The sequence below is a fragment of the Perognathus longimembris genome, chromosome 11, assembly GCF_023159225.1.
Source record: "Perognathus longimembris pacificus isolate PPM17 chromosome 11, ASM2315922v1, whole genome shotgun sequence".
NCBI lineage: Eukaryota > Metazoa > Chordata > Mammalia > Rodentia > Heteromyidae > Perognathus > Perognathus longimembris.
Window position 1 is genome coordinate 58,544,057 of NC_063171.1, and position 24,463 is coordinate 58,568,519.

Sequence of the window (24,463 nt, forward strand, 5' to 3'; positions counted from 1 at the left end):
CAGGGGCTGGGCGGGGCACGAGGCAGGGAGGGAGAGACTGTGTGCACCCAGTGTCTCCTCTACCCCAACACCGGGCCGTCTCGGTGCCAGGGAGGAGGGGCAGGGCGGTCTTGATCGGACACCCACCCACACCCCGCCTTTAGGATTTTGCCAAGGGCCTCAGCTTAATAGGAGTTCCGGAAATGTGTTTCGCGCATGCTGCATCCTGAGGCGCTTCCTGGAGGAGGTAGGGCGGAGCCAGCCCTCCCGAAGAGAACAGCTTGTCTTTGGAGTGGCCCTGGCTCTGCTTCCCTACTGTGGGCTCCGGGATGCTCTGCCTCCCAGCCTGCATCCCGGGCCCAGATGGGAAGCCGGCGGAGCCTGGCGTGCAGCAGCCGGCTCGGTCCCTGCAGGTCCAGGCCCACCCCCACTCAAGCACTGTGCCCCAGGGTAGAATCCCAGACACCAGAGGGGGGACCCCAGACAAGCCAAGACAGGGCTCTTAGCCTGTAATCGAAGCTACTCATGAGGCTGAGAGCTAGGGGTCAGGGTTCAAGTCCAGCCTGAGCAGGCAAAGCCGGGAAAATCTTATCTCCAGTCAACCAGCAAAAAGCCAGAAGTGGAGGCTTGGCTCCAATGGTAGAATGCCAGCCTTGGCTCAGTACCAAGCAAGAGTATGATGCCCTGAGTTCAAGCCCCAGTGCTGGCAAGCAGAAGGAAGGGAGGAAGGGAGGGAGTGAGGGAAAGAGGGAGGGAGGGAAGGAGGGAGGGAAGAAGGAAGGAAGGAAGGAAGGAAGGAAGGAAGGAAGGAAGGAAGGACAGGAGGGATTAAGTTATCCTCTCATTGCCTTCACACAGGGTGCTGAGAGGATTCACTATTGTGTGCACGTGTTCTTCACATTTTACCATTTGTTTCCACTCACGAGCCCTCACTGCGCACTCAGTCCTGTGCTCGGAGCTCTGGGAACACGTAAGGCAAGGCCCCTGGCTGCAAGGAGCTTGCAGTCCATTTGGGAAAATTGTACATGTGGGTCGTCTGAACTCCTGGTCACCTGGGAGATTAGAGACACTGGGAAAGACAGTTCGCTGTCTCCGCAGCAGCCGGCCCTGCGCGTGCAGGTGCACCACGTGCAAGCGAGCCTTCACCGGTGGTGCTAGGTGAGGGGGCAGCTTTGAGCTCCCTCCCGGGAGATGCCCTGTGCTTGGCAGCGAACCTCAACTCACCCGGGCCTTCACCCCACTTGGAGCCCAAGGCACAGTGTGAACCTGAGTCCTTAAGCTGCCGCCTCTCTGGGTCCTAGGGCCCAGCCCTCAGCCTCTGGCCCGGGATCTGTGGGCTTGCTGCGTCCACCCAGCTACTGGTGCCCAGTCTCTTCCAGCCCTGTTTCTTGATCCGCAAATTGGAGGTGTGAATGCTTATCCTATAGGACAGTGGTGACATTAATGAAATACAGTCCCCGTTGATGATGGGTAAATAAATGTTCTTGCCTTCTCTGACACCTGTGATGGAAGACTCTACCAGAACTCAGATTTCCACTCAGGAGTCCGGCAAGGCCTGAGGAGCGAACGCGGGGTCTCTGGTTCTGGTCCACGGCTGGGCCCGCCTCCAGGGCCGTGCAGCCCGGCCCTGGGGACCTGACAGAGAAGCTAGGTTGGTGACACCCACCCAGGAGGGAGGAAACAGCAACCGCTTGGGCTCTGGTGAAGGAGAGCTCCTGGAGGAAAGGCCCGGGAGCCACAGAGCTCCATCCTACACCACACGAGAACGCGTGGCTGAGTAGGAGCACAGGCCAGAGGCCTAGGCCGCAGGGGAGGAGGGGCCGTTTCGTGGGAGGCCTCTGAGCTTGAAGTCTTGAAGAGCAAGTAGGAATGGTCTGGGCCACAATGAAGGATGGCTTGTCGGGGCGACCTCCACCCGACGGGTGTGCGGGGCGGGTGGAAACAAACGCTAAAAGTGAGCCGGGCCGGATTACAGAAGGTCTTACCGGTCCGGCTGAGAATCTGCACCCAGGGCTCCCAACCCTACGGCTGCCTTTTCTGGGAAGCACGCACACACGATTGGAAAAGAAAAGCCCATGCTTGTAGGAGGGGAAGGTGCCAGAATCCCAAGTGATTGGCTAGGAGGGAAGTCAGCCTGGGGGGATGTGGGGGTCAGAAGCCGCTGTCCTTCAACGCCAGCGTCCCAGCGAGTCCAGCCAACATTTCAGAAACTGCTCTTGTTCCCACTGCCCCTTCCCACCCACCTCACGGGAAGGATGTCCACTGACTAGCATTTATCTTCCATTTTCCCGGTAAGCCACAGAGGGACCAGGGAAAGAGCAGGAACGGTCAGAGAATCTGTCCTGCATCTCTCTGGGCTCGGGACTGTGAGGATGATGATCATTCCAGCCCGTTCGCTCTCTTTCCCTCCCAGACACACGCCGCTCCCTCCCAGGGCTCTTCTGGGAAGATTCATGTGTTCCCTGAGCACGTGTTAGAAGAGGACTCGTGGGTCTAAGGACTACAAAACAGGGGGCCTGGCTGGGGCCCAGGCCAGCCCCTCTGTGGCTGCTCTGGCTTCTTGAGTTGCCCGGCGGAGGGAACGTGGCTGGGGAGGGGGGGGATTCGCACCCGCTTCCTGGCTGTCACCCTAACTCCGTCCTTTCCTTCCAGGGTTGTCGGGGAGGACGGCAGTGATGAACGAGCGGGGGGCCCCCCGCCCGTGGCACAGGGATGAGGAGCCGCACCCAGGAGGGCGTGGCGCGATGCCCGCCCACCCCCAAGTAGAATGAGCACCCGGGGAAGGGGCACCCCCCGGCGCCGCCCGGGCTGCTGACCCTCGGCCCGCAGACCACGAAGCCCAGAAGGCCCCCCTGGACCCCTGCCCCCGCAGCTCCACCATGAGGCTCCTCGTCGCCTCCCTCTTGCTAGCCTGGGTGGCCGCCGCCACCGCCGCGGTGCCCGTGGTGCCCTGGCGGGTGCCCTGCCCCCCGCAGTGCGCCTGCCAGATCCGGCCCTGGTACACGCCGCGCTCCTCCTACCGCGAGGCCACCACCGTGGACTGCAACGACCTGTTCCTCACAGCCGTGCCCCCCGCGCTCCCCGAGGGGACGCAGACCCTGCTCCTGCAGAGTAACAGCATCGTCCGCGTGGACCGGGGCGAGCTGGCCTACCTGACCAACCTCACGGAACTGGACCTGTCCCAGAACAGCTTCTCCGACGCCCGCGACTGTGACTTCCGGGCCCTGCCCCAGCTGCTGAGCCTGCACCTGGAGGAGAACCAGCTGAGCCGGCTGGAGGACCACAGCTTCGCCGGCCTGGCCAGCCTGCAGGAACTCTATCTCAACCACAACCAGCTCTACCGCATCGCCCCCGGGGCCTTCGCCGGCCTCGGCAACCTGCTACGCCTGCACCTCAACTCCAACCTGCTGAGGGCCATCGACAGCCGGTGGTTCGAGACGCTGCCCAGCCTGGAGATCCTGATGATCGGCGGCAACAAGGTGGACGCCATCCTAGACATGAACTTCCGGCCCCTGGCCAACCTGCGCAGCCTGGTGCTAGCGGGCATGAGCCTGCGGGAGATCTCCGACTACGCCCTGGAGGGGCTGCACACCCTAGAAAGCCTCTCCTTCTACGACAACCAGCTGGCCAGGGTGCCCAGGCGGGCCCTGGAGCAGGTGCCCGGGCTCAAGTTCCTGGACTTGAACAAGAACCCGCTCCAGCGGGTGGGGCCGGGAGACTTCGCCAACATGCTTCACCTCAAGGAGCTGGGGCTCAACAACATGGAGGAGCTGGTCTCCATCGACAAGCTGGCCCTGGTGAACCTGCCCGAGCTGACCAAGCTGGACATCACCAACAATCCCCGGCTGTCCTTCATCCACCCCCGGGCCTTCCAGCACCTGCCGCGGATGGAGACGCTCATGCTCAACAACAACGCGCTCACGGCCCTGCACCGGCGCACGGTGGAGGCCCTGCCCAACCTGCAGGAGGTGGGGCTCCACGGCAACCCCATCCGCTGCGACTGCGTCATCCGCTGGGCCAACGCCACGGGCCCCCGCGTCCGCTTCATCGAGCCCCAGTCCACCCTGTGCGCCGAGCCCCCCGACCTCCAGCGCCGCCCCGTGCGGGAGGTGCCCTTCCGAGAGATGACGGGGGACTGCCTGCCCCTCATCTCCCCCCGCAGCTTCCCCTCCCGCCTCCGGGTCCCCAGGGGGGGGAGCGCCGCCCTGCACTGCCGGGCACTGGCCGAACCCGAACCCGAGATCTACTGGGTCACCCCGGCCGGGGTGCGACTGACACCCGCCCACGTCAGCCGGCGGTACCGGGTGTACCCCGAGGGGACCCTGGAGCTGCGGAGGGTGACGGCGGAGGAGGCGGGGCTGTACACCTGCGTGGCCCACAACCTGGTGGGGGCCGACTCCAAGACGGTCACCGTGGCCGTGGGCCGCGCCTCCTCCCAGCCGGCCGGGGGCGAGGGCCGGGGACTGGAGCTCCGCGTCCAGGAGACTCACCCCTACCACCTCCTGCTGGCCTGGGTCCCCCCACCCAACGTCGTGGCCACCAACCTCAGCTGGTCCAGCGCCGCCTCCCCCCGGGGCCGGGGAGCCCCAACCCTGGCTCGCCTGCCCCAGGGCGTCCGAAGCTACAACGTCACCCGCCTCCTCCAGGCCACCGAGTACTGGGCCTGCCTGCAGGTGGCCTTTGCCGACGCCCACACCCAGGTGGCCTGCGTGTGGGCCAGGACGAAGGAGGCCTCTCCCTGCCGCGGAGCCCCAGGGGTGCGCCCCGGGCTCCTCGCCGTGCTGGCCCTCGCCGGCCTCCTGCTGGCCGCGGGGCTCGCCGCCCACCGGGGCGCGGGCCGGCCCGGGCCCGGGGCGGGCGGGCGGCCGCTGCTTCCAGCCTGGGCTTTCTGGGGCTGGAGCGCCCCCTCCGCCCGGGTTGTGTCTGCACCCCTCGTCCTGCTCTGGAACCCGGGGAGGCATCCATCCAGGCCCTCGGAAGCGGGGAGGCCCTCGCCCCCGCTCCAGCATTCCTGAAGCGCGGCCGGTACCCAGCGACGCGGGAAGAATGAGGAGGACTTGTGGGGTTTTGTGTTTTGTATTTTACCCAAAGGGCCGGGACCTGAGCCCGGCACCCTGGCCCAGAAAGTGGACGGGCCACGTGCTTGAGGCCTGGCAGCTGGACAGGCAGGGCTCTGCCCTGCGGGGACACACCCATGGCCTCCTGGAAGTGGCTCTTCCGTCCTGCGGGTCCTCCGCTGCCGCTCGGAGGGACATCCGCGAGGAACAGGAAGGACTCTGGCTGGAGCCTCCACTCCCCCTCCTCTCTGGGGGGCCGCCCAGCCTCTGCTTGGTTGTCTCCTGCCTGCGCCCCCAGGCCCTTGGCCTGCAGGATGCTCCCCCCTGCTCCCCTTCCCTCTCTTTGTACAGTCGCAGTTGCTTGCGCGTCCCCCCCTCCTGGGCAAGGGCTGAGAAGAGGCCTCTCCTTCCCATCTCTAGGGGACCCCCCCCACCCCAAAGTGGAAGTGACCTCCAGCTGGATCTGATGGACATTTGGGGAGAGGGCGCCCAGGATCGCCTCATCTCGCAGCCTGGGATCTCGGAAGCTGACTTTCTATCGGGCAATTTTGTACCTTTGTGGAGAAATGTGTCACCTGCCCCCCACCCCCAAAACCCGATTCACTCTTTTCTCCTGTTTTTTGTAAAAAATAAAAATAAACCATAATAATACGACAGTGATCAAGAAGGGGAAAAGGAAACGAAAGGGAAAAGAGTCCTTGACATACCAGGTGGCAGGAGAGACCTCTGGGCCCTGGGGTCTCTTCAAAGCCTGGAAGAGGCAGGGGCGTGGGGCTGGGCAGGGAGTAAGAGGGACCACAGGACAGAATTCACTTTTTGAGTTGGATTTTGGCCTCTGGATCTGCTCCAACCCCCACAGCTGTGAGCAGCAGAAACGGCGGGGGTGGGGGGGGAGAGACAAAGAGCAAGAGAGGCTGAGAACCCGCCAAGAGGAGGGAGGGAGAAAGGAGAATGGAGGAGGCCAGAAGAGGAGTTGGAGAGAGAAAAAAATGGCGACAAACCCAGAGATAGAGAGGGCAAGGAAATTTCCACTGCCAAGCACGGTTCCCCTTCTCCTGCTCTGATAAGCAATTAACATGCCAGTACATAGGAAGCCCTTCTCGGCTTCGGCTTATTTCTAATTAAACCAACCCAAGAGGCAGAGTCATGCAGAGAATTGTAAATCAAGACCATAATAAGAACTCTGGTTCACTGGGGGCGGGGGAAGGGGAGGGGCGGGGGTGATGGCGGGCTTGAGGAGGGGAGGGCTATGGGATCAGGAAACTGCTGCATTTGTCTGTCCATGCTAGCTTGGTATAATTTTCAAGGAGCCTGATTTGCCTTGGTGATTTTCCTTCCCTTTTAATGGATTGACTTCTGTTGACCAGATGTGAAGAAGAGTCTCACAGGCTGGGCCCTGGTGGCTCACACCTGCGATCCTAGCTACTCAGGAAGCTGAGATCTGAGGAGCACCGTTCAAAGCCAGCCCCGGCAGGAACATCCATGAGACTCTTACCTCCAATTAACCACCAGAAAACCGGAAGTGGAGCTGTGGGCTCAAGTAGTAGAGCGCTAGCCTTGAGTGGAAAAGCTAAGGGACAGCACCCGGGTCCCGAGCCCCAGCACTGGCACAGAAAAAAAAAAATGTCTCACAGACTTTCCTGCCTAGGCTGGCTCCAAACCTTGATCCTCAGATCTCAGCCTCCTGAGTCATTAGGATTCCAGGTGGGAGCCTCCAGCGACCAGATAGATAAGCCTGGGTTTGGATGCCTCCGTCCTCCTGGCCAGAAGCTCCACGGGAGCAGCCCTTGTTACGCACACACGGACACGTGGCCAGTCCCACCCTGGAGTTTCGAATCTGTGAGTGCCGGACCCTGCCGGAGAACTTGCAAATCTCCCGGGTTTTCAGGTGAGGGTGCTCGCGTGGGCACCGGTCCGCAGCAGCTAGGACTTTCCGCTAGCCTTGGCTTTTTTATAGACAGCAGAAGGGATAGGAGAGGAGCTGCAGGTTGGTGCCTTTGCTCCCCGAGCCCCCATTTCAGTGTCTCCTCCAGTCCTGAGCCCCGCAGGTCCCTTTGAAGCCGCTCTTTCCCAGAGGCGCGGGGTCCCCATTTCTCCATGTGTGGTTGCAACTCAGCTACTCAGCAGCATAAAAAAATGGCTCTTTCTGGATGCCTGTAATCTTAGTTACATAGGAGGCTGAAGGCTGAGGATCAAGGTTTGAAGCCAGCCCAGAGAGAGAAGTCCACGGGACTCTTATCTTCATTTAACCCGCAAAAAAGCCAGAAGTGGAGGTGTGGCTCAAGTGGTGGAACCTGGAGGCAAAAAAGCCAAGTGAGAGCGTGAGGTCTTGAGTTTAAGCCATGTGTGCACGCACACTCATGCACGCACGCACACACGCGCGCGCACACGCACATACTGAATCTCTTCCAGGGGAAGAAAGCTTTGTAAGGATTTACACTGTCTCTCATCTGAACCCCCAGGTCCCAAACTGGTTGGCCCCTGGGTAGGTGCGGTGGAAAAGGAAAGTAGCTAATGCGCTCCTTGATCCTGGAGTGAGAAATGATGCTGATACGGCCACTCCACCACAGCCGAAGAGGGAGGAAGGGGTATTCTGTGGGCAGGGCCGCATGGGCAGCCTCTCCCCAATACAGAACTAGACTCGAGGCCCCCCAGGAAGGAGGAGAGTGGGACCCTGTCTTGCCCTCATCATGGCTTCTAATCAACATAGCCCAAGGGGGTGTCAGCTGCTTTCGCTTCCACACCAGACTGTGCCTTTGGTCAACTAAACCTGCCGTGTTTGCAACCAAGTATGATTCAGCTTGGTTTCTTCGGTATGTTTCAGATTGCTGCTTTTCCCTTACATCCTAAGTAGAAAATCATATTTATTTCTGCTTGAATCTTCATCTGTGACTTAGGGCCTATAAACTTCCATCTGTTGAGGTGATTCCAAAGCCAGCCCCATTGTTAAGCATATCCAACTCCCCTCTCTCCTGCGTGTCTCTGGAAAATTCCACCCTGCCTTTTTATGTCCTCATCCACAGCTGTGAGGGTAGAGTAGCCCTGAGCTAGGACACAGTTCTGTGGCTCATGACTGCAGCCTTCCCGCCAGCCTGATGTTGGCCCATTTATCAACACGTCTGGCTGCCCAGCCAGCTACAAACCACCTAAATAGACTTTCGCGCAGCCCACATTGGCGCATTTCCTCGGCAGGGCCCGTCCAGGAAGACTCTGTGGGAGGCTGGGCCGAAAATGTAGTAGTGAGTTTGTAGCAGCCCTAGGGATGCAAAGGCTGGTCACCGTATCACAGAAGTAGATGATACTGGTTGCACACGTATAGGGGACCCACTGGGGCTCTCTCAGATGTGTGTGCGTGTGCACGCACGAGCACACACCTGCCCTTCCTGGAGCTTGAGCTTGGGGCCTAGGTGCTATGTCTTAGCTTTAAGCTCAAGGCTGGCGCTCTAACCCCTTGAGCCACAGCTCTCCTTCTGGCTTTTTGGTAGTTAATTGGGGATGAGACTCTCACAGACTTTCGAGGCCAAACTAGCTTGAAACTACGAGCCTGAGTAGCTAGGATCACAGGCTTGAGCCAGTGGTGCCCGTCAACACCACACTTAACTACCATGCTAGCTACCGTGCTAGCTCGTGCCGCAAGGGTTGATTTCCCGTGTGCCATTTCATTTCCTTCGCCACCACCGCCTTACGCTACGTAGCATACCCTCATCTTCATCTTACAGATGTCGATGTGAGCGCTCAGAGAGGTTGAATGATGTCTCCACCGTCCGCAGCCAGTAGGTGGTTAAGCCAGGATTTAAACACTGTCTGGTTCTAAAAGCTCGGTCTTCGCCACCCAGCTCTACTGTATTCAAATTCACGTGCTTTAAAAGTATGTCACGAAGCTTTCTTCTTCTTCTTTTCAAGAACACGAGAACCGGGCTGGGGATATAGCCTAGTGGCAAGAGTGCCTGCCTCGGATACACGAGGCCCTAGGTTCGATTCCCCAGCACCACATATACAGAAAACGGCCAGAAGCGGCGCTGTGGCTCAAGTGGCGGAGTGCTAGCCTTGAGCGGGAAGAAGCCAGGGACAGTGCTCAGGCCCTGGGTCCAAGGCCCAGGACTGGCCAAAAAAAAAAAAAAAGAACACGAGAACCTCTGAAATCCGTGCGCCTTAGCGAGCCCCCTGGGCAGTCACTTTTATTTTTAGGTACTGTCCTCTCAAAAAAAAGAAGACACTCCGGATAACGTGTGACTGTATTGTCGGGGCTTGGGCTTGTATAACCTCTGGGATGGCGTCTTGAGAAGCTCAGCGGATGACTCTCCTCTGACCACTCGGAGGCCCGCACGCTCCAAAAGCGTGGCCTCCCCGCTCACGCCCCGTATTCCCCCCCAACTCTGAGCACCGCTTCTGACCGCCGTCCTCACCAGGAAGATTTTTGTTTCTGGACAGAATCAAGCCCAGAACAACCGCGCCCAGGGGCTTCCTCTGGCTCTGAGATCACATGTGAGAGGCGGCACCCAGCCAGGTCCTGCCCCCGCACCCTTGCGCGCCACGGGCTCCGTCTCAGTGCTTCCTCCGGCTCCCCGGCCTCTTTGTGGCATCAACGGGAAAAACAGCCAGGCGGCCTGATTCCCTCCTGCTCCACGGCTTCCCCCAGCCCCTCCACTCCCTGACCGCGCCGCCTCTGCTCCTGGCGGACCCATCTTCACCCAAAGCTGTGAGACGCTCCACCCCCTTCTCTACCATCCCCAGCCAAAGAGCTATCCCCCACCCCACCTTCAGCACTGCTGAACCCCCAAAAAGAGCCTTGGTTGCTCTCGATTGAGCCTACAATAAGACCAATAGCACCTGGGCGCTGGTGGCTCGTGCTTATAATCCTAGCTACTCGAGAGGCTGAGACCTGAGGATCAAAGTTCGAAGCCAGCCTGGGCAAGAAAGTCTATGAGACTCTCATCTCCAATGAACCACCAGAAAACTGGAAGTGGCGTTGTGGCTCAAAGTAATAGAGCACTAGCCTTGAACAGAAAAACTCAGTGACAGCTCCCAGGCCCTGAGTTCAAGCGTCATGACTGACGGAATTAAAAAAAAAAAATCAATACAAAATGTGGACCGCTGTGGTATAGGACTCTTGGCTCATCACATCATCTCCTTCTCATTTGGCCCTAACAAGAGCTCAGTGAGGTAGGCAGCACAGGTCGTATTTTCATCTCCATTTCATGGAAAGGAGACTGAGGTTTAGAACAGTTACATAACTTACCCAAGTGGACAGAGTGAATAAGAAAAGAGCTGGAATTTGGACCCAAGTCTTCTAATTCCAAATTTCCATGTTCTTTTCACTTAGCAGTCTGTGATGCTCTGTGGTACGCTGCTCAGGGATGCTGGGAGAAAATGGTCGGTGACCACCCATGATACCGAGGAGGATTCCAGGCGCTGGGCATGGATGGGGTGGGCAGGAGGGACACCCACTGGGTAATCCCAGGACCCGCGGGGTGCAGCTGGCCAGAGCCAAGAACCCACAGCTGAGGAGCAGTCACTTCCCTCTACCAGAGCTCCAAAGGCCATTGACCCCCCCAACTTCTACAGTTGGAGGGAGCCCCAAGGAGCCGTCTGGATCAGGCCCCTGCGTTCTAAGCCTAGGTAGCATCTCCTTGTATTCGATAGTGTGTGGGGTGGGGTGCTGGAGCCCAGGCGCCGCGTTCTCAGGAATGAGTGAGGAGGATGGCTGTCATTCCCCTCAAGGCCTCCACTGGATTCAGTCGCCGAAAGATGAAGAGTCCACAGATCTCTGGATTGCTTAAAAATACAAAACCCAGCCAGGCACTAGTGGCTCACACCTATAATCCTAGGTACTCAGGAAGCCGAGGTCTAAGGATCACAGTTCGAAGCCAGGCTGGGCAGAAAAGCTTGTGAGACTCCTATCTCCAATTAAACACCAAAAAAGCTAGCAGCGCAGCTGTGGCTCAGGGGGTGGAGGGCTACCCTGGAGCAAAATAAAAGCTAAGGGACAGCAACCCAGGCCCTGAGTTCAAGCCTCAGGACTGGCACACACACACATACACATACACACACACACACACACAATCTATCTATATCTATCTATATGTGTGTGTGTCAATATGAAATTTCCTGGAGAGAGGGCACCTTGGATTTAATAAGATTCTGAAATGGGTCCAAATTCAGAAAGGTCAGGAACTACAGCATTAAAAAGGTCCGAGAGTTTCACTCACAACTAAGTGATGTGCGGCTGAGTTGCCAAGGGAGACAGAGCCACCCACCCACAAGTTGACAGCCTGTCAGGGAGAACTGGATTGATGAGCAGCTACCACGTCTGCACCAAAACAGGATTCAGACCTACACAGGTGCACGCTTCCTTTAAAATTAGGAAAACGAAGTGAATTCACAGTTTCCATTTGCAAAACAAGGGTTCCTCCGTGGGCTTTTAACTCCGCATCTAAGGTTCAGGCTTGCAGCCCCCCCAACGCCCATGAGCTGGGCGGAACTCGGCTGCTCTTCCCCCACGCCAGAGCCCCACACCAGAGCTCGCTCTGCCCATCACTAACACCCATCCGACCAGCAGGTGCCCGGGAGGGCAAAGGAGTCACCCACGTGCCCCAGGAAACCTACCCTAAAAGCCCCTCCCCTCTTCAGATCTGGGGAAATTAGAATTACCCGTCCCCCTTCCCCCCTGTGCCCATCCTCCACCCCCACCCCCACCCCCACCCAACCCCCATTGTTCTGAGCCCCTCCCCCGTGCGCAGGCGCATGAGCTCTGTGCACCTACGTGTGGCTTACACAAACACACGACTTCCTAAATGTCGTAGCAGCTCGGCTCCGTCCCGCAGTCTCCACGCCATCTGCCAGAAGCTATTTTAAGCACCTAATAAAACTGTTTTAGAATGGTTCCTGGGGTGATCTGCCCTTTGCCTCCCCGGGGCAACAGCAACGGGGCTCCAGATGGAGTTAAATGCTGCTGTACAGCAAAAACATGAGGAGAAGGAATCAACCTAGAGCCAGCCAGCGACCCCAGCGGCCTCGCCCTTGGCGGCGTGTGTGCCCGTGTGCTGAGAAGGAGCAGAGGGGAAACGGGACACTCAGGCCTGGAGCAAGGCACAGACCCTGGATCCCAATCGCGCCCTCCTCGTTACTCTCCATGCTCTGTTCCCCTGAGCGGAGAACGAAATCTCTGCCCTCCTCAGTGAGGTTCTGTGGCTTGAGCCGCATCCCAGCGGGAGGGAGGTCTTCACGAGACCCCCGTGCACGTTCCCAGGGTGGGCTGGCTGCCCAGGGACCACGTGCTGAGAGCCGGTGAGGGCTGACACGAGCCGGGGGTGAGGGCCGGCTGGGGGAGATGTCGGGAAAGCCCCCACCCCCACCCCGGTCACCCCGGAACACAGCAATGCTCACCCTTCACTGTGCATTGAATCATCTGGGAGCTTTAAAGCAATCCTGGTGCCCAGCACCACAGACCAATTCTCAAAGGCTCCAGAGGTGAGATACAGACGCGATGATGCGTTAAGGTTCCCAGGTGACTTGCGTATGCAGTCAAAGGCGAGAATGACAGCTCAATACATTTCAAATGCCCCTATGAGCTACCCCTGCTGCCCTTCTCCTCGGGGCCTTCCTCCTCTCGTCTTTGTCTAGGATTCCATCTCCCTGTCTCTGGGGAGGGCGGAGGGCATGCTCAGTTTTGCCTCAGTGCGTAGAGCAGGCGTGCATAGCATGGGCAGGGTAAGAGCTGCTTCCTCCATCCAACGCCTAACCATTGCCGCAGCTGGTGCTCCACTCGCCCCTCTCCGCAGGTGCCTTGGGGGTGGCAGGCATGCGTACAGCCCACGCCCCTCCTCACCTTGGACCGTGACATGAAAGTCGGAGAAGAACAGGCCAAGAGGGGCTGGGAAGGTGGCCTAGTGGCAAGAGTGCTCGCCTCGTATACTTGAAGCCCTGGGTTCGATTCCCCAGCACCACATATACAGAAAACGGCCAGAAGTGGCGCTGTGGCTCCAGTGGCAGAGTGCTAGCCTTGAGCAAAAAGAAGCCAGGGACAGTGCTCAGGCCCTGAGTTCAAGCCCCGGGCCTGGCAAAAAAAAAGAACAGACCAAGATTTGGAAGACTCCGGTTGCACCCACCACCCTCCCACAGATCTCATGAACTTCCCATCATCCTGTCAGACCTTTACTATTTGAAAGCAGGAAAAGCTCACACCCCGTCAGCTTAGTAACTCCACCTATTCGGTGGGGAAGCCTCCAGCCCCGGGGTCAGGTAAGAGCTGTGAAATCACTGGGTGGATGATGGGACAGACAGACATCTTCCCGTGTGTTTCTCAGTGGCTACTTGTGCCCCACCCCCACCCCAGCCCCTGTCGACAGTTTCCCACGGCCCTCGAAGGATGTGATGAACTTCCAAATGGCCCTTGTCAGAATAAAAATCCCACATTTTGTTGGAAAAATAAACCCCACTACCTCTAGCTCCTGCCCACTACCTCTAAATCCTGGGAGCTCCACCGCCCAGACTCCACCTCTCACCAAGCGGACGGCTCCTCCGTGCGGCTCCTTCCAGGGGCAGGGGGAGAAAGCGATGGGCAGATCCGGGGTTCCTTCCCCTCGACGGCGGGGTCAGCAAGGCACCACGGGGTCCTCCGACGAAGATGATGGTCTCCAGATCCCACAGGTCGTGCTGAGAAAGGAGTTGATCCAACTCAAGAACATTCAGCCATGAACAAACCAGCCCCGCTTCCAGCGGAACCCACAGTTTGTGGATTGCTAAGAAACTACCGCCACCCCAAAGTGAACATCACATAAACCACCTGCAAAGCAGAATGGCAGAGCTGCCTCCACCAGGCATCCGTCTTGATGTGGTCGATGTGTGCAGTGTTAAAAGTGCTTAAACCAGAGGCTGGGGATATGGCCTAGTGGCAAGAGAGCTTGCCTCGTATACATGAGGCCCTGGGTTTGATTCCCCAGCACCACATATACAGAAAACGGCCAGAAGTGGCGCTGTGGCTCAAGTGGCAGAGTGCTAGCCTTGAGCAAAAGGAAGCCAGGGACAGTGCTCAGGCCCTGAGCCCAAGGCCCAGGACTGGCAAAAAAAAAAAAAAAAAAAAGTGCTTAAATCACACCACAAAGAGACTGGGGGAAAAAAATAAAGAGACTGGAGGAGACCACAACACAGCAGTTACCTCAAAAGGAAATGATTTGGAAATAATAAATAAGTAAATGGTGTGCGTCTGAGAGCTCTTTGGGTACATGGAACACTACAGTATTTATGCAAAACAAGAACTCTGTTAAAAGAAATAGTGTTACCTTCAGGAACTGGACTAGCTGGTTAAGGAGCCTTGTCTATAGTGTGTCAATCACAGAGACAGTGATGAGAAACAGGTTAAGGGGGAGGGCAAGTTCAGAGCATGGGAAAAAACGAACACTAGGAATATAACTCAAGTGACCGCCCTCCACCGTCCCCCCCCGCCCAGGCAAGCTCAAGACCCGGAGTTCAATACCACAATAACTGACTAAATAAGGAGAGCCAGTTAAGACCAGAATGGTTGGGAAAGCTACTGTTGGGAACCTCTACTGTTACCCACTACATTCTAGTCAAGAGATGCCACAAAACCAGGCATGGGAATCACACCCATAATCCTGGCTGTAAACCCGAAGCAAACGTTGGGAGGATGGAAGGTCAAGACCAGCCTGGGGAAAAGTTAGTGAGACCTCCATCTCAACCAATAATCCAAGTGGTCTGATACATAGGAGACCATCCATGGGCAGGAGGACCAGAATCCAAGGCCAGCCCCGGGGGAAAAAAATGCAAGACCTTATCCAAAAAATAATAATAATAATCCTCAAGTTCAAGGCTCTGAGTTCAAGTCCCAGTACCATAAAGCCATCAAGGAGGGAGCTAAAGACCGACATGTGCTCCCCAAGTCTCAAAATGCCCTAAGGACATCCCCCATGCCCAGCACACTCAAGAATTAAATTGCACCACTGACGGTCAGGGTCCCAGGAACTCAGCCGTGCCATGCATTACACCCCCGGGGCAAGAGAGGAGGCCGAGCCCGAGAGACCAAGAGGGCCCCCAGCTTCGCAGGACCATGCCCAGGGCTCCCCAAGGGTCTGGCTGCTTTCACCGGGTGGGGTGGGGGAGACAGGGAAGTCACCCCTGAGCAGTTGCCAGCCTTCCCCTGTGCACCGGCATTCCCCTGCAAGGGAAAGGCTCTCCCACCCGGCACAGCCCATCCCCCCATCCCCTGCCTCCAGCTGGACCCCAGAGAGGCAGAGCGGGCAGAGGACTCGGGGGGGGGGGGGGGCGTGGGTGTGGATCCCTCGGCAGCGACAGGCCCTCCCCCCACTATCTTCACAGAGAAGACACAGGCCGAGATGGTTAGCGAGGAGAAAGTAAGTTATACGTGTGTGCACAGAGAGGCGGTGGCGGGTGTGAACGGAGGGGCGGTTAGGGGCCACCCCGCTTTGCCTCCTTCTGAGCCCTCATCATCCCTGCGAGGGGGGTGGGCGGGGACAGCGGTGTGGGTGTCTAACTCCACGGGACCCCCATTCCCGCTGCCCCCACGAGAGCTAGGGCACTCTCCCACCCTGGCCTCGGCTTTGCTTTATTTATTTATCATTAATTACAATGATTACTAACACTACTATTATTATCTGGTTTATTCTCGTTTAATTTTACTTGTAGTTTTTTTGTAAGCGCATATTTCTTGGGATGGGTAGAATTTTAACTCGGGGCTTTGTACTTGCTCAGCTAACTCGCCCAGCTGGTGTTCTACCACTTGAGCCGCACCTCTAGCCCAGCTTTCCGCCGGTTATTTTACAGCCGGAGCCTCCCAGACTTTTCTGCCCAGCCTGAATCCCCTCGATCTCGGCCTTCTGGGTCGCTACCAGGGCCCGTCTTCATCTAAACCATTTCTCTGGGCTCAAGAGTATTAAGTAGGGCTGGGAATATGGGCTAGTGGTAGAGTGCTCGCCTCATATACAGGAAGCCCTGGGTTCGATTCCTCAGCACCACATACATATAGAAAAAGCCGGAAGTGGTGCTGTGGCTCAAGTGGCAGAGTTGCTAGCCTTGAGCAAAAAGAAGCCAGGGACAGTGCTCAGGCCCTGAGTTCAAGCCCCAGGACTGGCAAAAAACAAACAAACAAAAAAAAGAGTATTAAGTATGTTGATGAGAATGTAAACCAACCTCCAGCAATCCTTATGGCCTGCAAACCTGAAATTGTGCGCCTGTGAAACGAGCCCCTACGTGTCTCCTTCTACCCAGGCACCCTCCTGGTCGACTTTCTGCTGCTGTAACTATGACGACTCCACCTGCTTCCGGTAGGAGGCGTCCCGTGGAGTTTGTTCTTTGGTGGCCAGCTGGTTGAGGTAGTGTCCTCAACATGGGGTGGGCTTCCCTTCCTTTTGAAGACTTAACAGCATCCCTCGGGGGATATACCTACAGCTTGCATGTCCAGCCCCCTCCCCTCAGCTACCGTGTGCAGTGAGGCCATGAACATGGGTGTGTGCTATCTCCTCAAGACGCTGCTTTCAATTCTTTGAGTGCACATGTTAAAGCTGTTTTCAGTTGTTGTTTTTTTTCTTTTGTGCCAGTCCTGGGTCTTGAACTCTAGATCTGGGCGCTGTCCTTGAGTTAGTTGTTTTGCACAAGGCTAGAGCTCTACCACGTGGACCACAGCTCCACTGGCAACTCTTTGGTGGTTCATTGGGAGAGAGAGTCTCTCTGACGTTTTATGTTAGAGCTGAAGTCTCTCTGACTCTCCTGCCCAGGCTGGCTGCACACCACAATCCTCAGATCTCAGCCTGCAAGGATTAGAGGGGTGAGCCTTGGGCACCTGTCTGGTCCCCAGTCTCTGCAGAGCAGCCTTCCTGATCTACATTCCCACCCGCGGTGCACAGGGTTCAGATTGCTCCATCCTGCTTGGCAAAGAGTCCTATTTGTAAAGAGAATGAGGGGCTTTTCAGACCTCTGGACCTGGGGTGAGAGCCCAGGTCCCCCGTTGGGTTTGACTAGCTGTAGCGTGGCTCTTTCCGGTCTTCTCTTCCAAGTCTCCAATTCCATTTCTGGAGAAATCTCTTGATGTTCCCGGAGGCCCCAGAGGAGCCATGCCCTCCAGCGGGCTGGGCTGGGAGGAACAAGGGCAACGAGGTAAACCACCAGACGCAGGTCCCCAGCCCGCCGCTCCGCACTGAGGCAGATTTGGGAGGAGTGGGAGGTGGAGGAAGGGGGGGTGGGGGGCTCCCAGGCCTCCTGTGCGGGCACCGAGTCCATGGCCCAGGAAGAGGAGGAGCAGCCGGGCTGGGGAGGGGCGTGGGCTGGAGGGGCTGTGGGAAATCAACACCGCGGAATCCGCTTCTGGCCCTGTCCCTCCATCCCCGCGCTGTCCCGCTTCGCCGATGAGCGGCTCCAGCCTCCCCTCCAGACCTCCTTTCCATCCTTCATGCCCTGGGCCTGAACTCTTCTCCATGATCTCCCTCTGCTCTGAGCCACAATCCAGTGTGTTCCGGTTGCTGGAACATTCCACTCTCTTCTCCTTGGGTCGTGTCTCTCTTGGACCCTCGTATACAATATTCTCCTCCACTTGGAACATTCTAGTCCACATCACTCTCTGTACAACTCTTCCTCTAGCTAGTTCTGTTTATCCTTGGGGCGGGGGGGTCTCAGCCTAGATGTCACTTCCTCCAGGAAGCCTTCCTTGACTTCCTCCTGTCTGAGTCAGGACCACTTCAGTCCTACCACAGGGTTTATTCAGCATTTATCGCACTGGGTGTGTTCCCACAGATGTCCTAAAGTGCTAGGTTACTTGAGAGCAGCAGCGTCTTGTCCACTTTCCTTCCTAGCACTGGGAACCGGCCCTGGAGGGGCGGAGGGGTTGATTTCCTGTCTTCTGCGTAGTGAATGAATGCTGCATCCATGTGAAGACTGACTGACCCACAAGGAGCTCTCGGACTTCCATCCTCCCTCTCAGCCTTCGGAGAACGAAGCACTCCAATGTGCCACTGGGTTGAGTTCAAACTTAGAGCAGGGCAGGGTGGCTCATGTCTGTAATCCCAGGTGTTCCAGAGACAAAGGTTGGAGAATCAATTTTGCCCTGTAAGACCTTACTTGAAAAATAACCTAAAGCAAAAAGGGCTAGAGGTATAGCTCGGTCACACAGTGACCGCCTAGCAAACATAAAGTCCTGAGTTCAAATCGTAGTATCATTGTGGGGCGGGGGGGGGGGCGGGAAGGAAAGACAAGGGAAGGGAAGGAGAGAGGAAGAAAGGAAGGGAGGGAGAGAGGGAAGAAAGATGGAAGGAGGGAGGGAGGGAGAAGGGAGGGGAAAGGGAAGAAAGGAAAGGAAGGGAAGGAAGAGGAAAAGGGAAGGAAGGAAGGAACGAATGAAGGAGGGAGGGAGGGAGGGAGGGAGGGAGGGAGGGAGGGAGGGAGGGAGGAAGGAAGGAAGGAAAGAAGGAAGGAAGGAAGGAAGGAAGGAAGGAAGGAAGGAAGGAAGGAAGGAAGGAAGGAAGGAAGGAAGGAAAGCCAGACAGATCTTTGGGCTTCTTTCTTGTCACCTGGCCTTTGGTGTCTCCCCAAAATTATAGAAAAATAAAAATAAGCAAAAATAAAAAAAATAGGGTAAAGTCACACAGATGGACACAGATCCTGGAATTCCTTTGGAAAGCCTCCAGAACACTGTGGACGGTGGTGTATTTTAGTGGGCCTGTCTTCCTCCTGCCCTGAAACACAGAGCAATGGAGAGTTTATGGTTTCTTCAAGCCCCTCCTGGACTTCCCAGCTTCTGACCAATGACCAGCCCTGCCCTCCACAGCCTCTCCTCCTCTCCCATCCCCTCCCCTTGCGGGGAGATGGCTGTGATCTACGGGGGCCACCCTGGGAGCTAGCCCTGCGCCCAGGCCCCCTGCAGCTAGGTGTGACAGTGATGTATCTCTCCAAGCCCGGCTCTAATCGGCTATTTCCCAAGGAGTGTGGAGACTTAGCAAGACAAAAATCTCCCCTATGGCCCCCAGAATCCTTTCCCATAGCTGATAAACAGAAGAGCCATGACTGCAGGGAGAGGAGGGAAGGCAGGAATCCATCCGGAAGTGCCAGCACTAGCCAGGGCCTCTGACGCTTGCACGTCCTGGGAAAAGAATTGGGGAATTCAATGTGAAAAGCACTGTCCCCATCACTCTAACCTAACACCAGCAGAACCCCAGAGAAGGTCCACACCCATTTGCTCCCCACTCCAGTGCTGTCCCTGAAGGGGGCCGGGCTCAGAACTTCACAACCATCTTACTGGTATTTAGTAAACATCTGTGAGGGGCTGGGAATATGGCCTAGTGGTAGAGTGCTTCCCTCGTATACAGGAAGCCCTGGGTTCGATTCCTCAGCACCACCTATATAGAAAAAGAAGTGGTGCTGTGGCTCAAGTGGTAGACTGCTAGCCTTGAGCAAAAAGAAGCCAGGGATAGTGCTCAGGCCCTGAGTTCAAGCCCCAGGACTGGCAAATAAAAATAAAAATAAACATCTGTGAGTCACGTGTTTGTGCCAGTTATCTTGAATCATTCCAACAATCCTTGGAGGTTTTGTGATTTTTTTTTAATCTAAAGCAATATATAAGTCCAAGTTTTAATAATTATTATCATTCAGCATTAAGTTCATAATGACATCATTTTATTTTGGTTTTGGTTTTTTGATGACTAATAGATTGTATGCTTTTAGAATAGTTCTAGGTTCACAGCAAGAAGCATGATGATAAAAAAAAATCTGTAATCCTAAGACTCAAGAGACTAAGATAGATGGGTCATGAGTTCAAGTCTAGCCGAGGCTCCATAGCAAGATTTTGATCTCAAACAAAAAGACAGGCCCAGCCTGTAATCCCAGCTACTCAGGAGGCTGAGATCTGAGAATTGTGGTTCAAAGCCAGCCCAGGAAGGAAAGCCCATGAGATTCTCATCTCCTATTAACCACCAGAAAACCGGAAGTGGTGCGGTGGCTCACATGGTAGAGCACTAGCCTTGAGCTGAAGAGCTCAGGGACAGCGTCCAGGCCCAGAGTTCAAGCCCCAGGACTGATGAAAGAAAAGAAAAAGAAAAACAAGAACCATTGCCCAGCATCCTTCCCGCCACAGCCCCCTCCCCCATCCCCTCCTGCTCTACACTTAGCTTCAGACATAGGACCACACGTGACTCAGAACAGACCCAATGGAGCTGCTGGCCTCGTGTTCTTTCCTGCTTTGAACAAAGCTCCACAGTAATTCAGTTAAGCAGGCCAGGACAGCAGAGGAATTTCTCTTGCCAAAAAAGCTAATGGGAGGTGAAATGGCATTAATATCAGCGTAGTGTCTAGACGGGAGGTAATGGTCCTGAAACAATCCTCAGCTCAGTGATAACGTGAGCTCCCTCAAGAAGGTCAGCGGGCACGGGGGGCTAGCGGGGGCCCCTGCTGCACCGTGGCCTAGGCCAGCCATCTCCAGATGCCACCGTTCCCAGGCATTTCAGAGGGGACACTCAGAGCCCTGCCCGTGGCACCCAAGTAGCTGAGAACACTTTCCAACCACCAAAGCTAGCTAACAAGAGCACAGCGTCTTGTCATAATATAAATTCACACAGCGCAGACTCAGGTTGAAGAGCTTCAGCTACTGAGTCAGATACATCTGGCTTCAATTCCTGACTCTGCCATTTACTAATTGTGTGACTTTAAGGAAGTTATTTAAAAGTCAGGTTTTTGTTTTTTCCATTGGAATGTATATATATAATAAGACGATATCTTGGGTTAATGCATAGAAAGTAGAATGTCTCGGGGCTGGGAATATGGCCCAGTGGCAAGAGTGCTTGCCTCGTATACATGAAGCCCTGGGTTCGATTCCTCAGCACCACATATATACAAAAAGGCCAGAAGGGGCGCTGTGGCTCAAGTGGCAGAGTGCTAGCCTTGAGCAGAAAGAAGCCAGGGACAGTGCTCAGGCCCTGAGTTCAAGGCCCAGGACTGGCAAAAAAAAAAAAAAAAGAAAGAAAGAAAGAAAGTAGACTGTCTCATAATAGCAAGCACTTGACAAATTGTAGCTGGGATTGTTATTATGAATAAAAACAAACAGAGCCAGTGGCTGCTATCAGAATGGAGGGTGGTTGAGGGTGGGCTGGGCGGGTCCCTGAGGTTCCTTCCAGTCCAGAGGAGATAAGAACTCATTTGTTCCTTTCCCTTTTTTCTCATTCAACATTCGAAACTGTTCAATGACAGGAACCACACTAGACGCTGAAGAGACGAGGGGAGACGGCCCCCCTCTCCCTTCTCTCCCCTCTGAGACCTCTGGAATGATTCCCAACCTCCAAGCCGTCCCCAGATGGCCAGAAAGATGAATTGTTGGCATGTATCACACACACACACACACACACACACACACACACACACACACACACACACACACACCACTGCCGTACCTTATCAGCATGACAAACACCAAAGCCTGCGCGAAGCATAAATATGTAAAGACTCGGCTATTCATTCATTCCTAGAGCTGCCTCTGTCTCCCACACGGCCTGCAGGATGTCTCTGAAATCTTTTGATCTATCCATAGCAACAAGATATCTCTGCCATCGCTCACTTCCCCAGGAATCTATTCCTTGGGCAAAGAAACAAGTAGGTAAACACAACAAAAGGTCTTCAGGAGCTCCCCTCATATATACGCACGCACCATTTAAACCAACAGGTTTGGGGCTGGGAATATGGCCTAGTGAGTGGTAAGAGTGCTCGCCTCGTATACATGAAGCCCTGGGTTCGATTCCTCAGCACCACATATATAGAAAAAGCCAAAAGTGGTGCTGTGGCTCAAGTGGTAGAGTGCTAGCCTTGAGCAAAAAGAAGCCAGGGACAGTGCTCAGGCCCTGAGTTCAAGCCCCAGGACTGGCAAACAAACAAACAAAATGGCAGGTTTAGCTAGTGGCTCATACCTGTCATCCTAGCTACTCAGGAGACTAAGATCTGAGGATGATGGCTCAAAACCAGCCCCAACAGAAAAGTCTATGAGACTCTTACCTCCAATTAACCAGAAAAAAGCCAGAAGTAGAAATATGGCTCAAGTGGTTAAGCACTTGACCTGAACAGAAAAGCTCAGGGACTGTACCCAGGCCCTGAGGTTGAGCCCCAGGACTGGCACAGAAAAAAAAGAAAAAAAAAAAAAAAGACTGGTTATAGGAGATCCTCACTCCACTAAAAATATCTACTTTAGGAAGACAAACTGTAACCCATCCATGGATCAGATATGAAAGAAAATCAACCTGGCATAAAGCAGCTGGCTAGTCCCCCGTGTGATCCTAAATCAGGAATTCAGATTAGTTCCTGCTTTGGAATATCACTCAACAATGGCAGAAACCAGGTCAGCCATGGTGAGTCTACGCAGTTAGCGTCACACCACGCCCTTAACTGGCCACCAGGGCCACTTTGTTCTGAGGCTCACTGTGCAAACCCTGAGTCACTGGGAGGAAAAGACTAATAAGCATCCACAAAGTCGGTCATCTGGTCTGCATGATTAGCAATAGGAACTCAGTCGATAGCCACGTGAAATACTAATCTTGCCCTATTCTATGCCTATTCTAAGAGGCTAATCCGCACAACTTCTTTCCTAAGCTTCCTTCTTACCAGTCCTGGAATCTTACCCCTTCCAAGTTTTGTTTTGTTTTGTTTTGTTTTGATCATCAGATCAAACCATTACCAGATGAATTCGTGAGAGCCGAGCCTCCTGCTGCCTCTCGTTGCAAGTGAAGTAATCAACAAATGGCACTGCCCTAAGTGCTAACCCCCGGAGGACTTCCGCCGCCTCTTCCAGGGGCGCTCCTGAATGGACGTGTAATGCGGAGGTATTTCCTTCGAGTGGGTGGGTCCTAGCATGTCATGAAGATGAGTGGGAAGCCGTGTTGGCTGCTGTCCTTCATGGTTGGTTCTCCATGGAGCCATAGGTGTAAACTGAGGCAGAGGTGACAGTGCTGGAGTAAGCATGCTCAAAACTTCAGCGACCTGCTCGCACATTTACATGAGCCACCAGTGTCTGTGTGGCCAGGGTCTCGTCTAGCACTTGCCCTTGACCGCGGAGCGCTGCTGGGCAGGCCCGCATAGGTGACTAGGTTGGCCACGATGGGCAGCTTGGGTTGCGTGCTGATGGGCTAGCAGTGGTCAGAGGTTTAGTCCACCAGGGCCAGCTACAAGCCAAAATCATTACCCTCAGACGGAGAATAGAGACCTGATGACGAGAGGCTCCCAACACCCAGGGACCTTCCCTGGGTTTCCCCTATCACAGTCTGTCAAAGGTTCAACATCTCCCCATTGGTCTACCAAAGCTAAAGAGACTGGCTCTCAGTCAAGGCGGAGTAACAGGCAGGAGTTACTCCCCCACCCAAAACAACCAACACCCAGACAAAATACAGCAAAGAACATTTACAGTACACATACCAGATAATGGCAGTGATTTCCGGAGATGGGAAACAAAGGAGGTCATCGCTATGCTATGCATGCTCTGCCTTCTCGTCTTAGAAGAGCTCCCAGCCACGGTGGGGGGGGAGGGGCGGAGACACAGGTTACCCAATAAGGTAACTGTGTCACCCCCACTTGTGACAATGCTGAGAGAGAAAGGTGGGTGGGATTCATAGGAAAGAGCTGGGGAGAATAGCACTGCACAGAGAGAAAGTTATGGAGAGATCGAAGGGGAAACCGCCTCCCTTGGCCGGTATGGTAATTCACGCCTGGAACTTCAGCTACTTGGAAAGAGGAAATCATGGCCCATTTCTTAAGTCCATGGTTGGAGGCCAGCCACTGTAGAAATAAAGAGAACCCCTCCTGAAGTGCTCCGCTGAGCACTGATCGGAAAATGAAGACAAAGAGCCTATGTGAGGTGAAAAAAAATGGAAAGGAATATGCTGGGCGCTGTAGATAGAGCACTGTGCCTCAGTACCCCGGTCATTCCAGGCCTCTGGGAAGCACTTGGGAGGCTGAGGTAGGAGGATCACAAGTTCAAGGGCTACAGTAGTGAGATCCTGCCTAGCAACTCCCACATATACAGAGCAACCTAGTCCTCAGAGCATAGTTTTTCAACTTTCTCAATTGACACGTTAGGCTAAAGAGTTATTATATAACTATTCTAAACATATATGTATTTTGTAACAAATCAAAGGCACAATAATCATGTGCCTCTGATCATAAAAAATAATATTTGTTGAAACGAATTCCAGGAAATGGAAACGAGGGTTGTTTTTGTTTCTTTGTTGCTGTTTCTGTTTTCCTTTTGTCTTGCTTGTTCATTTATCTGTCTTTGGGAGGACAAGGGGGACACAGAAATGGTGGGACAAAGCAGCAGTGATACTCCCTAGACATGTTGAAAATGAACTATATAACTTGTGGGAGATGGGAGGGGGAAAACTGGGAGAGAGCAAGGGAAGGAGCGACACTGTCCCAAAAGAAATGTACTCTTTATC

At 55.1% G+C, this 24,463-nt stretch overlaps 1 protein-coding gene across 1 annotated transcript; it reads left to right on the forward strand.

The window, feature by feature from the left end:
• Positions 1 to 2,646: 2,646 nt before the first annotated feature.
• On the forward strand, positions 2,647 to 6,123 carry Lrrn2 (leucine rich repeat neuronal 2). The gene has a single exon (XM_048357768.1). The coding sequence runs from the start codon at positions 2,859 to 2,861 to the stop codon at positions 4,992 to 4,994; it is 2,136 nt and encodes a 711-aa protein (XP_048213725.1). The 5' UTR covers positions 2,647 to 2,858; the 3' UTR covers positions 4,995 to 6,123.
• Positions 6,124 to 24,463: the final 18,340 nt, after the last annotated feature.